This window comes from Mesoplodon bidens (assembly GCF_964165515.1).
Source record: "Mesoplodon bidens genome assembly, chromosome: 7".
Taxonomy (NCBI): Eukaryota; Metazoa; Chordata; class Mammalia; order Artiodactyla; family Ziphiidae; genus Mesoplodon; species Mesoplodon bidens.
Genome location: NC_138164.1, coordinates 99,172,442 through 99,185,555, shown reverse-complemented (window position 1 = coordinate 99,185,555; position 13,114 = coordinate 99,172,442). Strand labels below are relative to the sequence as shown.

At 40.2% G+C, this 13,114-nt stretch overlaps 1 protein-coding gene across 1 annotated transcript in view; it reads right to left on the bottom strand.

Annotated features, from left to right (window-relative positions):
• The window catches only part of LOC308620823 (cilia- and flagella-associated protein 44-like), a gene marked incomplete at both ends in the record, with an annotated part of 33,931 nt that extends 24,059 nt beyond the window's left edge, over positions 1 to 9,872 (bottom strand). The window contains 2 exons of the mRNA XM_081240716.1: positions 4,270 to 4,363; positions 9,784 to 9,872. Of these exons, the coding sequence (XP_081096842.1) occupies positions 4,270 to 4,363; positions 9,784 to 9,872 (183 nt within the window). The remainder of the gene's footprint in view (positions 1 to 4,269; positions 4,364 to 9,783) is intronic.
• Positions 9,873 to 13,114: the final 3,242 nt, after the last annotated feature.

Genomic DNA, 13,114 nt, shown 5'->3' with positions numbered 1-13,114 from the left:
TAGAAATTGTCCTAGTTTTCTGGCACATTCAGTGCAAAAACTGTGAAGGTCCAAGGGAAACTGGAAAGAGTCTGTGATGGACATTTTGCCTGAATGAGAAATGAGCCTTGTGGTTTTAAGCTGCTGAACATTTTGGCATATCTTGTTAGTACAGCATAAACTAGCCTATTCTGACTGCTGCAGGAAGAGAGGGATCACAGTGTGGGGAATAGATGTGGGGAGCTGACCAGAGTACTCTATTTTTACTCCTAATGAAGTATGAGGAAGTGAGGCCAATGGGATTAGCTAGGCTCAGAGGTCTAATGGTACTCTGGGTCACAGTGCTGCCAGTCGAGGCTGGCTAGTGGCACGTGTAGGCAGAAGGCATATTTACTTTGACAATTTTTCATTTGTTTTTCAAGTGAACTCCCTAAGGACCCTTCAAATAATTTAACCCACCCCTTAAATTCACACGCAAACTTTTGGATGCACATCTATTGCATGGTATGTGGTATTCTTATCCTGTGAATTTTGGGGTGTCTCAGCACTTGTGGTCAGCTAGAGGTTTCTAGACCAGTTTGAACTGATTAGGGAAAGCCTTAGTTGTTGCATTTGTATCCTCCCTTCGGAGGATAACCTTAGGCTCAGAATTATAGTGATTGAATGTGAATGAGATCTGGGACTTTTTATTTTTATTTACTTTTCTTGTTCAAATGAAATGAATATGCATTGTACTGGGAAGGCAGACGGGGCTTTTACCAGTGCAGTTGAGAACAGTTAGTTCTTATTTGCTTAACACCATTTCTTAATGTGCAATTGTAAAACTTTTCACAGGATGTTTTAAATGTAATCAATTTTTCATTGCTGTTCCTAATAATTCAAAGAGCCTGACATTTGCAATCAAGCCAACTGTGGTCGATATCCATTTTCCCTTAGTTAAATAGGAATTTAACTCATTGACACCAGTGGAGGCTTCTGGAACAAATTCTGTGTATTTATTCTTCTGGCTACCTGAGATGCATGAGTTTGCAGGGCAGACTGTCAAGTATCACAGGGCCAGTGGGGCTTACTGTCATCAGCCCCCTCAGAGCTCACAACCCGGCCCTACTACTTCCTAGAAGTGTACACTTTGGTAACTAGCTTCTCTACACCTCTGTTTCCTCACTTACAAATTGTGAAATCATTTCTTTAGTAGAATTGTATTAAGAGTAATTGAAATAATGCATTGTTAATCAGGATATATTACTCTCTGTTAGCTGCCAGTGACAAAGATCCAACCCAAACCAACAAAAACTGAAAGGGAATTTGGGGTCTTGACAGGATTCAGGATATGTTACAGCCAAATGTGGCACCTTGGCATGTTGAATATTTTAAACTGAAGGAATTTGAGAAATGGCAGGTGTAGGAAGGACTTTCTGAAATTCCCCTGAAGCAAGTCAAAAGACCCTCATGTGGGAGGTGCCCTCCCTATACCTGGAGGAAGGGAGCATCCTTATCTCCAAAGATGGAGGGACACTGAGAAGAATTTGAGCGAACAGGCTTTGCTAAGTTTCCCCCAGGTTACCGCTCTTAGCTCATACTTATCTGTCCTATCACATTTTCTCATGACTTTCCACTCTTCATCAAAACTAATATAAAAAACACTCAGGTTGATTGTTTCTTTGGGTCTTCATTTCCTTATGATGGCCTGTGTCAGGTAAAACTTACATTAAATAAATTTGTATGCTTTTCCCCTTGTTAATGTCTTCTGTTATAGGGGCCCAGCTGAGATGGGCATAGGAAAGATACTTTCCTTTCCTTCAGACTCATGTAGGAAGCGTATGTACAGTTTTGCTGATTTCAGGGATAGCGGGATCCAGGCACTCAAATAATGCAGGCATCTTCTTTCTGCTGTTTGTATCAATATGTGGTCTCATCCTTTCCTTTCAGATCCAGGTTCTAAGTCAGGGGCACCAAACAGGTTTCGAACCATGAGGAAGAAAAGAGTTTGGGGAGAATAAGCAGAGAAAAATGGCAGGTTAATGACTTTTTCAATAGTTTTCATGAGTTTACCTTCACACTACTTTCTTGAACATCTCTTCATCATATTCTAAGCCAGGGATCCATAAGCTACAGCCAGCCAGTGGGGCCATATCTGGCAGCTGCCTGCTTTTGTAAAAGGAATGTCATTGGAATACAACCACACTTGCTCATTTATGTACTGTCTCTGGCTGCTGTTATGCTACGATGACATTGTTGATTAGCTGTGATAGCGATCACATGGCCTGCAAAGCCTAAAGTGTTTACTATCTGGCCATTTCCAGAAAAAGTTTGCTGGCCCTTTACAGAAAAATGTTTAAACTAGTGATCTTCGAAGTGGCTTGTTTACCAGATAGTATGCAAGACAGCCCATTGAGAAAACAGAAAAAATATATTTCAGCTTGTACTTTTTCTCATTTTCTTTTTTTTTTAATTTCAGCTTTATTAAGGTATAATTGACAAAAAATTGGAAGATATTTAAATTGTACATTGCAGTGATTTGATATATATTTATATTCATTGTGAAAGGATCTAGTTAACATTCATCACCTCACATATTTATTTTTTTTGTGTGTGTGTGAGAACATTTAAGTTCTACTCTTAGCAAATTTCAATTATACAACACAGTGTTATCATTTATAGTCAACATGTTATACATTAGATCCTCAGACCTTATTCCTCTTATAGCTGAAAATTTGCACCCTTTTACCAATCTCTCCTTATCTCTTCCACCCCTTCAGTCACTGGCAATCACTTTCTACTCTCTGTTTCTAGGAGTTTTTTTTTTTTAGATTCCATGTATGTTACCATGCAGTATTTGGATTTGTCTGTCTGGCTTATTTCATTTAACATAATGCCCCAGGTCCATCCATGTTATTGCAAATGGTAGGATTTCCTTCTTTTCCATGGTTGAGTAATATTCCATTGTATTTGTATACCACACCTTCTTTATCTCTTTTTCTCATTTTCTTTCTAAAATATTTGAAGAGTAAACTTTTCTAATATTTACTATATATCTTGACAGTATTTAGTGAATGTATATAACTAAAATATATATTTTATATAATATATATTTGTATAATGTGACATTAATGTCATATTAAATATATAGATATGTATTATATTCATATTAAACTGTAAATATATCTATAACATAATATATATATTAAATATATGTTACATTTATAAGTATTTAACAATATATATTATATAAACATTAACAACATGTAATATTTATGTACTTAATCTAATATATAAACATATATGTGTATATACTGTATTAGACAGAAAGAAAAGAACTCAAAATTCTGTACCATTTGGAGCATCACTTTAGGACCATACACCTGTATTTAACTCTACTCTCCTTCCCATCCCAGCTGGCTATATGTATTTGTTCCTAGGTAGACCTGTGCCTCTCACTCTGCTTGATGAGGTGGTATGCTAAATCTGTTCATTTAGAGATAGATGTAAAATAATAAAAATGTAGCAAAAGGAAGAGGAAAGGAAGCAGGCTGTGTCTCTGATTATTGAAGCCAGGCACATTGTAGAAGCATCAAAAGAATAAGCAGTAAGATCTGTCTTATTTCTGAATTTTAAAAGAGAATGGTATTTCTACTCATTTATCTTTGGGATTTGAACAAATACAGGTTTTCTGGTAGCAATTATTGATTTTTCAATATTTGTAGAAAATGACACATGTTCTGCCACATGTGATATTTAGGAAGTGAGGTGAGTTCTATAAATCCAGAGGATTGGTGATCATGCTACCAGGACAATTTGTAAAATATGTTAAAGCTGATTAATAAGAAATAGAAATGTCAATGAGTTTGTTAAAGTGAAAGAATAAAGGGGTGTTGGAACTCAGTGGGAATACCTCAGGCTTGATTCTACAAGGACTGGCTGGGCTCAGAGTGTGGCAGCCTGGATCAACCTTTCATCCTCCTGGAAAGATTCGGTTATGGGGCAGAGAAACATTTACCGGGGAGCAGTAGGTGTGTTCGAGGAGGGGGTCGTGTTTCCTGATGTTCTTTCTGTCAATCTGGCCCTCTTTTTTGTAGGTTTTGCTGCTTGGATCTGTTGTATTTCTCCTCCACTTAAAACATACATATGTGCATGAGAGAGAAAAACTGTTGCTATGTGGGGAAGGTTGCTTACGAAATATGGACCCATTTGCATAAAGGGTTGGAAGAAAGCATGGAAGTCCTAAATCTTCATTCTAAGATAAGAGGTTCCTGGAACCTCTTGAAGTGGGTGGACCAGATTGACTCTAACCAATGCCAGGGCAGGCATTGGCCCCAAGGTTTCTGCTATAAAATTTCCACTGGAGAGAAGAGATGGGGCCAGCAAATTGGCTCCTGCACTGAATCTGTTGAAAGGGGAGGAAGGAAGAATAAGTCTGCGTTTTTGACAAAATGATGGTCCAAGTTCTTCCCTATAGCAAGTTTGTGCCGTGGGGAAATGCAGAGAGAAACCTGTTCCAGAGTTGTGGTACTGGAAACCTGGGTCCGTTTTGGTGTGGGTCAGACTTGACTATTAGAAGTGAGGGAACATTCTTCTCTCATAATTTGAAGGACATTTACATTCTTGGCAAGGAGTTGTATAAGGGAATAGAGCAGGAGATCTGATCTCAATGTCCTTGCTTCAGATGAGACAGGCAGCCCAGAGCAACTAGCCAATGGCTCTTTTCCAAGCAACCAATTTCCTATAGTTGTTTTGGGATGTACCAACCACAAGGGGGCACCACTGGGCAGTGAATCCTGTTCTGAGGCAAAAGAAATTAACTAGCCTTTTTGAGATGGGGGGGTTCTGGAAGGAGCAGGGGAAAGAAGTGCTGTGTAGGGAAAGACTAGATTTCTTGCTTATATGGGTAGGTTGGGGGCATGAGTTGAAGCCATTGTTCCCACCCCATTTACAAAGTGGGAGACGGTAACCACACTTGCAGTGTGCCATGCAGTGCTGTGCTAGCTTTTGAGGTCACAGAGGTGAATTAGACATGTAATGTCTGTGATGATCGGCTTACTCAAGTGTGCAATGAGACAGATAAGAAGAACCCGTGATCTTGGGGCATAGTCAAGAAAGGCTTCTTGGAATAGAATGTGGGAACTGATTCTTAGCAGGAAGTGAGGGGACTAAGGTTGTGTCTGTGCAGAAAGCCCACTTGTGAGAAAGAGTAGAGGTATCATAAAGCAGTGTAACCCAGTGAAAGCAATTTGGTACAACTGGGGAGAGGGCTCTGTGGGAGAGTAGCACCCAACTGGAGTTCTTACAAGGTAGAAAAACTTCAGGTCATCAGATGAAAGGCCTTGAATGCCAAGCTAAGAAGTTTGGATGTTAGACAAAATGCAGTGAGGAACCATAAAAGATTTTGTAAAAGGGTAATATCATTGCATTTTTATTTCATCAGGTTCATTTTATTATGAGTTAAGATATATTGAAGATCTAGAGGCAAAGTCATCCTGTGGGTGAGAATTGTAGAAATCGGGATTTGTTATCAAACCTTATGCACACCATCTGTAGCAGTCATCATGTGACCTGGAATTTGGACAAATAATATGCTTGCCTTTGCAGATAAAGTCCTGTGTACCAATCTCAGACCAGATAATTGAGATAACTCAGATGTGAAATCCAATGTCTTTAACTTTTTGACCTATTCAGCCCTAATTGATATCCTTTCTTCTCAGCCACTCATATGTCTACTTTTGTTCCTCCACAGTATTAACTTGGGTATTGATTACTCACTGTATGTGCCTGTTGGGTCCCAGAGTTTAGGATAAGTCCCAAATTATGCATGTGCAATAAACAATGTTGTCTATTCAATGGTGTAATATGATTTCTCCCTTTATGCCTCATGAGACTGTAATTGCAAGTCTTATTTCTAACCCAGTAGTGTGCTCGTTTCTTTCTGGTCATTTTATGAAAAGCTATTTTCTGAGGTCAGTCTAGAAGAATCACGGTACACAGTAATGCATGCTAAAGGCTCTGAGAAGCCCTGAAGGAAAGACTCTGGCTTTGCTTTTTAAATCAGGATTTCTCAAACTTACTGGATCAAGGAATCTCCTACATAAGTAATCTATTAAATTCTGCAGAACCAGTGTCTCAGATAATGCATGTAAGACAGAAAGTCTCAAACAATGGGGCTTTCTCTCTTACATGACTATATTTATAATTTAAATGGTAAGTGTTAGATACCCAAGTGTCAATCAGGCCTTTCTTGCATTGAACCTCTTGGTTATTCAACAATCCTTCCAGGCTCTTGGGTAACATTGAACTCTCTGGCATCTAGGAAACAGATAAATAATATTCTGAATAACTGAAGCCAGCTCCAGTCTTACAGAAATGCAAGTGATAATACTAAGCGTTCATGGCAAAAGCCCAAGAGTTGATGACAAAAATGAGTGCTGATTTGTTGATGGAGATGGGAAAGAGGCACAGATTCTGAGGTCTGGATTTTGTTTTCTGGCCTGAACACTCTGGATGAGGTGTATTCCCTGGCTGTATGTATGTGGATAGGGCACCTGTTTTGTGGAAGCAGGGCTGTAGCACGCTGCTGAGCTGAAAGTGTTAAAAATGCAACCTCAAGATGTTTTTGATTTCAAAGGCAGAATAATTCAGGGTTTAAAAGCACAAACTCTGGACTCAGCATGCCCCAGGCTCCCAGTTAAATACCTATGTGACCCTGGACACATTGATTAACGTTTGTGTGTCTCAATTGACTTCTCCATAAAATGGTGCAAATTATAGCGCCTACATCATAGGGTTGTTAAGAGGACTGAATGAGCTAATCCACATGAATTTCTGGATACAGAGCCTGGTACATAATAAGCATTCTGTACATGTTTGCCACCATTTTATGCTTGGTAACAGTGGGAGGTGGGAGTGATACAAAAAGGAATAAGACGTCACCCTGGTCCTAAAGCTCACAGACGAATACGAGCAAATTCTAATGATTTAGGGTGAGAAATAGATGTATAAAAGCATCCAGGAGAGAGGTAGTATAATGTGTGTTAAGAGAACAATTTCCAGGGTCAAAGAGATGTGGGTTCAAATTCTGACTCTGCTACTGGCAGGAGCTTAGATGGTGATAAACTTTCTGGGCCTTAGTTAATCATGTGGAAGATAGACCAATACTACCATTAAAGTTACAGATGTTGGTTGTTATTATTATTTATTATTAGTGAGCTAGCACAGGGGAGAGGAGAGAGAGATCTTTGTGGAGGAGATACCTTCTTGATTTGGCCCACCTGCCTACTGTGGGGAATTCTTTCTACCAAAGTCTGCATCTTTACCCGCCTCTCTCCTCACACAGTGAAGAAAAGGAGGTTGATGGTGTTCAGTGGGCACCAGAAAGGGCCAAGTTGGTTCTAGCACTCTCTAGACAGATGAGCACAAGATGCTTTCCTGTCTTGCCACACCATTTCCTCCAGGTTCTGCATCCTCAGTCACTCAGGACTGAATTCAGTCCAGGAATCCACATTTGGATGACCTAATAGGTTCCTCTCCGTCTCTCCGAGCCCTGTAACCCTCCCCCTGTTGCAAACATGACCGAGGCTATCCTTAGCACTGATGTAAGCTTGGGTTGATAATTTTTCATGAGACACTGGGGAGTCGTCTCCTGGCCTTCTTGAGTTTCACTGTGGCAGGTCCTCAACATCTGGACTCCATGGCCGGGAGATTTGAAGTCTTGTCAGGTGGGTGCCATCTAACTGAGCAGTTGCAAGGGCACATCTGGAAGGGCAGTGCCATCCTGTGGCTTCAAAGGGGGCCAGGAGGTAGTAAGCAATTTTTTAGCCCTTCTGGTGTGGAGCCAGTACAGACAGATATCCTGCAGCGTGGCCCCGACCTTTTCTCACTGTGTGAGGGGCACTCGACCTTGCTTTCAGTGCTACACATTGGCCTCTTCCTTGGTGGAGGATGCTTCTGAAATGAAACACTATCCCAGACTGCTGAGTAGAACAGAAGGGTCACCTTAGGGGAAGGGAAGACCAGTGTGGCCAGAGCTCTCTCCTGGAGTTTCTCACCTCTCACTACTCTCTCCCACCCTGCACCTGGGAGCCTGGGACTCTTCACGCAGATGAAGGAGGGGGTAAAGGCAGAAACCCTAAATGCAGGACTACAGGCAGGAAGAAGAGTGAAAGCATTGGTTTGTTTAATGACTCTTTTCATGTTCTCTTTGTGAGTTTGTTTTGTTTTTGTCACTGGCTCCCTTTAGAGGGATAAAGCTTTGATCTAGCCAGGGAAACCTTAGCTTCAGGGATATGATTATATGATTAGCTCTGTCTGAGAGAAGTCCCAATTGCTACCTCTGCTACTGCACACCTGAGCCACCTACTCTTTGGGTTCACCCCTATCCTGTGGAGGTATAGGAACCCAGATGAATTCCTGATAGAAGCAAGAACTGGTGCAGATAGATATTCAGGGTAGGAATTTGGCAGCATCTAACCAAGTATATATACATGTGCCTTATGATCCAGCAAGTCATCTTCTGAATATACATTCAAACAAATTCTTGCATGGACCTGTAAGGGGACATGTATGGGGATATTTACTGTAGTATTGTTTGTAAAGATTTGGAAGTAATTCTGGGTGATTTGAATATCCATCCCTGGAGAAATAAGTAGGTACAATATAGTAGGCTCCACTAAGGAGCACTAAACAGCATTTAGAAGTGAGATGTACCCATAGCAACATGTGTAAATCTTAAAAATGCAATACTAGATTTTTTAAAAAGAACAAACTGAGATTTATAGCATAACACTATAAAAATGCATTCAGAGAAAACAATAATACATGTTTTATAAGAACCCATACAAATAAAAGGGTAAGCGTCAAGTATATTATAATATTTGGGATACATGAGAATAAATAATACAGGAAAGAAATCTTATGCAAACCAATGACGATGGTGTCACAAGAAATGAAGAATGTATTAATCCACTGAAAATTAGGTAAAAAAAATCTGATCAAAATCAATTACTACTTGGTCATGTCAAGTTAAATAAGTAAGATGGGAAGTTGTTGTTCCTGTCTTTCACTAATTTATCCCCAAACCTGATTGTTTGGAGCATTAACTCACAGTTGAACTCTTTCAAGTCAAACTGCTCTCCTCTTGAAAACCCCTGGGACAACTAGAAGATTTGGCGCATAACATTTCTCAGTTCTTTTGTAGATTATTCCAGACACATTCTAGTCTTTTGTGCCAGCAAGTTCCCAGCCATTGTCACCTCTTCCTTCTCTTTATGATTTTTCAAAACAAATAGTTCCTCTCCCTGCACCACTGCTGATCCCACCAGCTCAGGTTAGGTTCCATCTCAGGAATGTTCAGGATCCCTTATGATATTACTCACACCTCTATCACTCCTGTCTTTGGCTTCCAATCTTCATATTACAGGACAGCATTTCTTCCTTCATCTAATAGTTTTTTTTTTAACTGAATATGTATTTTGTGCAAGCTCTTGGGTTAGGTGTTAGGGAAAAAATATGGTTGAGTCTGTATTAGTTTCCTATTGCTACAGCAAGAAGTTACCGTAAATTTGGTGGGTTAAAACAACAGAAATTTATTATTTTATAGTTTTGGAGGTCAGAAGTCCAAAACCAGTTTCACTGGGCTAACATCAAGGCATCAGCATGCCTGTGATCCTTCTGGAGGCTCTGGGGTAGAATCTGTAACCTTGTCTTTTTCAGCTTCTAGAGGCCACCTGCATTCTTTGTCTTATGACCTCTTCTTCCATCTTCAAAGCCAGAAGCTTAGCATCTACTTTCCTCTCTGACCTCTGCTTCCATCATTACATCTTCTCTCTCTGACTCTGATCCTCCTGCTGCTCTCTTAAATCTATTGTTATGATTACATTGGGCTCATCCAGATATTCCAGGATCATCTCCCAACATGAAGATCCTTAATCACATCTGCAAAGTCCCATTTACTACATAAGGTCACATATTTATAGATTCTGGGAATTAGGACATGGACATCTTTTAGAGGGTAGTTATTCAGCCTACAACAGAGTCCTTGCTCTTAAGCCATTCATAGCCTAGTAGGGTACACCAACCAAACAGGTTGATAGCAGTTAGAGTAGAGAGGGGTGAATGTCATGACCAGGGAAGCACAGGATAAAAGAAGAAAACTTAGTCTGATGTAGGGTTCAGACTGACTCCCCAGGGTTATGTTCAAGAGATGTATAAGCTAGTAGGGTGTGGCTGTGTGAAGAGAAGAGGGGGTGAGCACCGTGTGCAAAGACCTAGAGGGGAGAGAGAATCGGCAGTCAAAGCTGACGTACTTCCTGCTCTCTCTACGTACTTCCTGCTCTCTCTACACATCCTCTTTGTTCCACCTCACTGCCTTTGCTTATCTTCTTTCTTTTGTTTGTAATGCCTTTCTCACCACTCTACCTATCCTTCAATATTCCTTCAGAAAGTCTACATCTATATTCCACAAGTAGCATGATCACTCCGATGAATTCCCGTAGCTTTTTATCTGTACCCTTCTTATACTCGTTTTAACTTTGGCATATAGATTACAGGCTCTGAAACACTTGATAGAAGTGTTTTTATGTATCTTTTCTTTTCTCTTCTGAACTTGAGACTGGAATCAGTAGGAGACTGTAAATTCCACCTCCCCACCCTTCCTTCCCTTTCCAAGCTGTTTACTACAGCATCAAGAGCATTATAGACTACCAGCAAGTACTGAATGATTAAACAAACAATAACACATCTAAATTCAATTATGTATCAGTGTCTCTGGCTCCAGCCACACTGGGCATACCTGAGAAACACATGGTTTCTCACACTGACGAGGTTTTTAATTTGATTTTTAAAGATACAGTGAGGACAAATTGAACCAAACTATCCATCTATTTACTTAAAAGTGACCATTATAATAAGTATACAGACAGAGTGAAAACAATATTTTGGGTTTATTGATAATGATTAATTGTTGACTCCATATTAACCTGTGGAAGTGGTGGTGATATGAGTATATTCACTGTTTTGGTGGAGACATATAGAGGGGATATGAAGATTCGGATTGAGATAACTTTTTAAACTACATTTTTTCTTTGTTTGCAGTGGGTATAATCAGCATGTTCTCAGCACTTTCATGTGTGTCTGGTTGTTGTAGCCTTTGAGACTAGACTCTCCACTGGGACCTTTATATCACCTGCGTGTCCTCTGAGAGAGTCCCCAGCCTACCCTATCTCCACCTTTGAGATCCTCCAGGTTTTATCTCCTGATCTGGGGAGCCAGATGAGCCCCCATGCTCAACTACCTGCTTAAGTTCGCTGTCACCTTAGGTGGCTCTTGTTCATTTTTCATTCACTCTGACAACTTTGGGATTTGAGATTTTGCCAGAGGTTGCATAATTAGCAGGCAAATTATCTGGGCTATAAATTCTTTTCTGCATGAGACTGTCAGAATGAATCCCATCATGACTGTCTTCCCTTTTTATCTTAGGCATTATCACATGATCATGGCTTTCAGATAATCTGTCACCTGAACGATTGGAATTGAGGCTAAGAACTTGATGAGACAAGCTTTGGAAAATTGAAAAAAAAATTGGGGTTGGGGTACATCTGATTTACAGAGTATGCATTTTCAATCCCATTTCACAGATATCCATTTGCCTAGTTGACTTCTCTTGGACATCTCAAAGGTCCACGAAACTTAAAAGATCCACAGTCAAACCATGGCCTCCCCTCAAAGCCTGGTCCTAAAGCTCTGCTCTTCATTTAGTGAATAGCACCACCATCTACCCAGTTGCACAGTCCAGAAATCTGGGGTGAATCCTTATCCCCTTCCTCTCCCTACTCCCCTCATCCAATACAGCACCACCTCATGTTGAGTTTACCTCCTAAATGTGTCTTGAATTCATCATCTTTTCTTCATCTTTTCTTCTACCATACCAGCTACCTGTCACCTCTGAGACTTCCTGTTTGTGAAAGAAGTGATTATGTCCCTCTCCTCAGCTATTGAAGTAGTTTCCTAAAGTTCCATCCTTTATTCAGCCCCTTCTCTAATCTATTCATTGATATTTAGGCAGACTGGTCTTTAAACTCTGTAAATATGGTCATGCCAGTACCCTTTGAAACAATGTTCTGTGACTTTCCACTGCCTTTAGGACTAAACAAAATGCTGACAAGGCTTACACTGTCATGTGTGGTTTGGTCACTTCCTACGTCACACCATTCAACATCCTCACTCTACCCACGACCACCACTACCTCGCTCTAACCATGTACTTTGTAGTTCTTTCTGTTTACCATTATCTTCCTCCTAGCTCTCCACCGAATTATATTACACTTTCTGTATTCGCTGTAAGTGATACCCTTTCCTCTCCTCTTGACTAATTTCATAATCCTTACACTTTTATCACTCAGGGAAATCTCTGATGTTTTTGAGTGGGTCAGACCTTCCTATATGGACTGGCAGAATACACCGAATTTCTTCCTAGCCCTTATCACAGTTGAAGTTTTACATTTCCTTGTTTAAATATTTAATTCATGCCAATTTTCCCTATTAAATTGTAAGTTCCATGAAGGTAGGGCCACATCTCATCATGGTTTTCCCCAGAGTTTGGTACAGAGTCAGAACTTAATAAATATTTGTTGAATGAATGAATTAAAGTCTGTTACATACAGCCAACTCTGCATGTACCCTGTCTGAAATAAAATGAGATTTACTCCTGAAAGTGGCAAACAACAGTCCCTACATATTTTGAAATGCATAGTGACATATAACCAAAGAAATGGGGAGAAAAAGAGAAGCTAAAGAGACTTAATTCAAAGTGCATTTCTAAAGGTAGCCTGAGACAGTCTGGTTTTGTCGGGAAGACAGAACCACTACCAAAAATATAGATGTAAAGGCTTTAAATCAGGAATTAGCACACATAGGAATGTAGGAGGAGCTGGGGAGTGAAAGCTATAGTAAGAGAACTGGAGAAATAGTCACTAACCACTTCAAAGCATTGGCACAGGTAGAATCATGGGAGCTTTTGAGAAAGTTTGAGAAACCACTGAGTCTGGCTATTACAAAGAGGGACCCCATGGCAAGTCCTGCTAGGCTGCTGTGATTGCGAAGTGGGGAGCTTCTGGGGAGGTCTGAGAAATTGCCAAGTCAGGAGAAGCTGC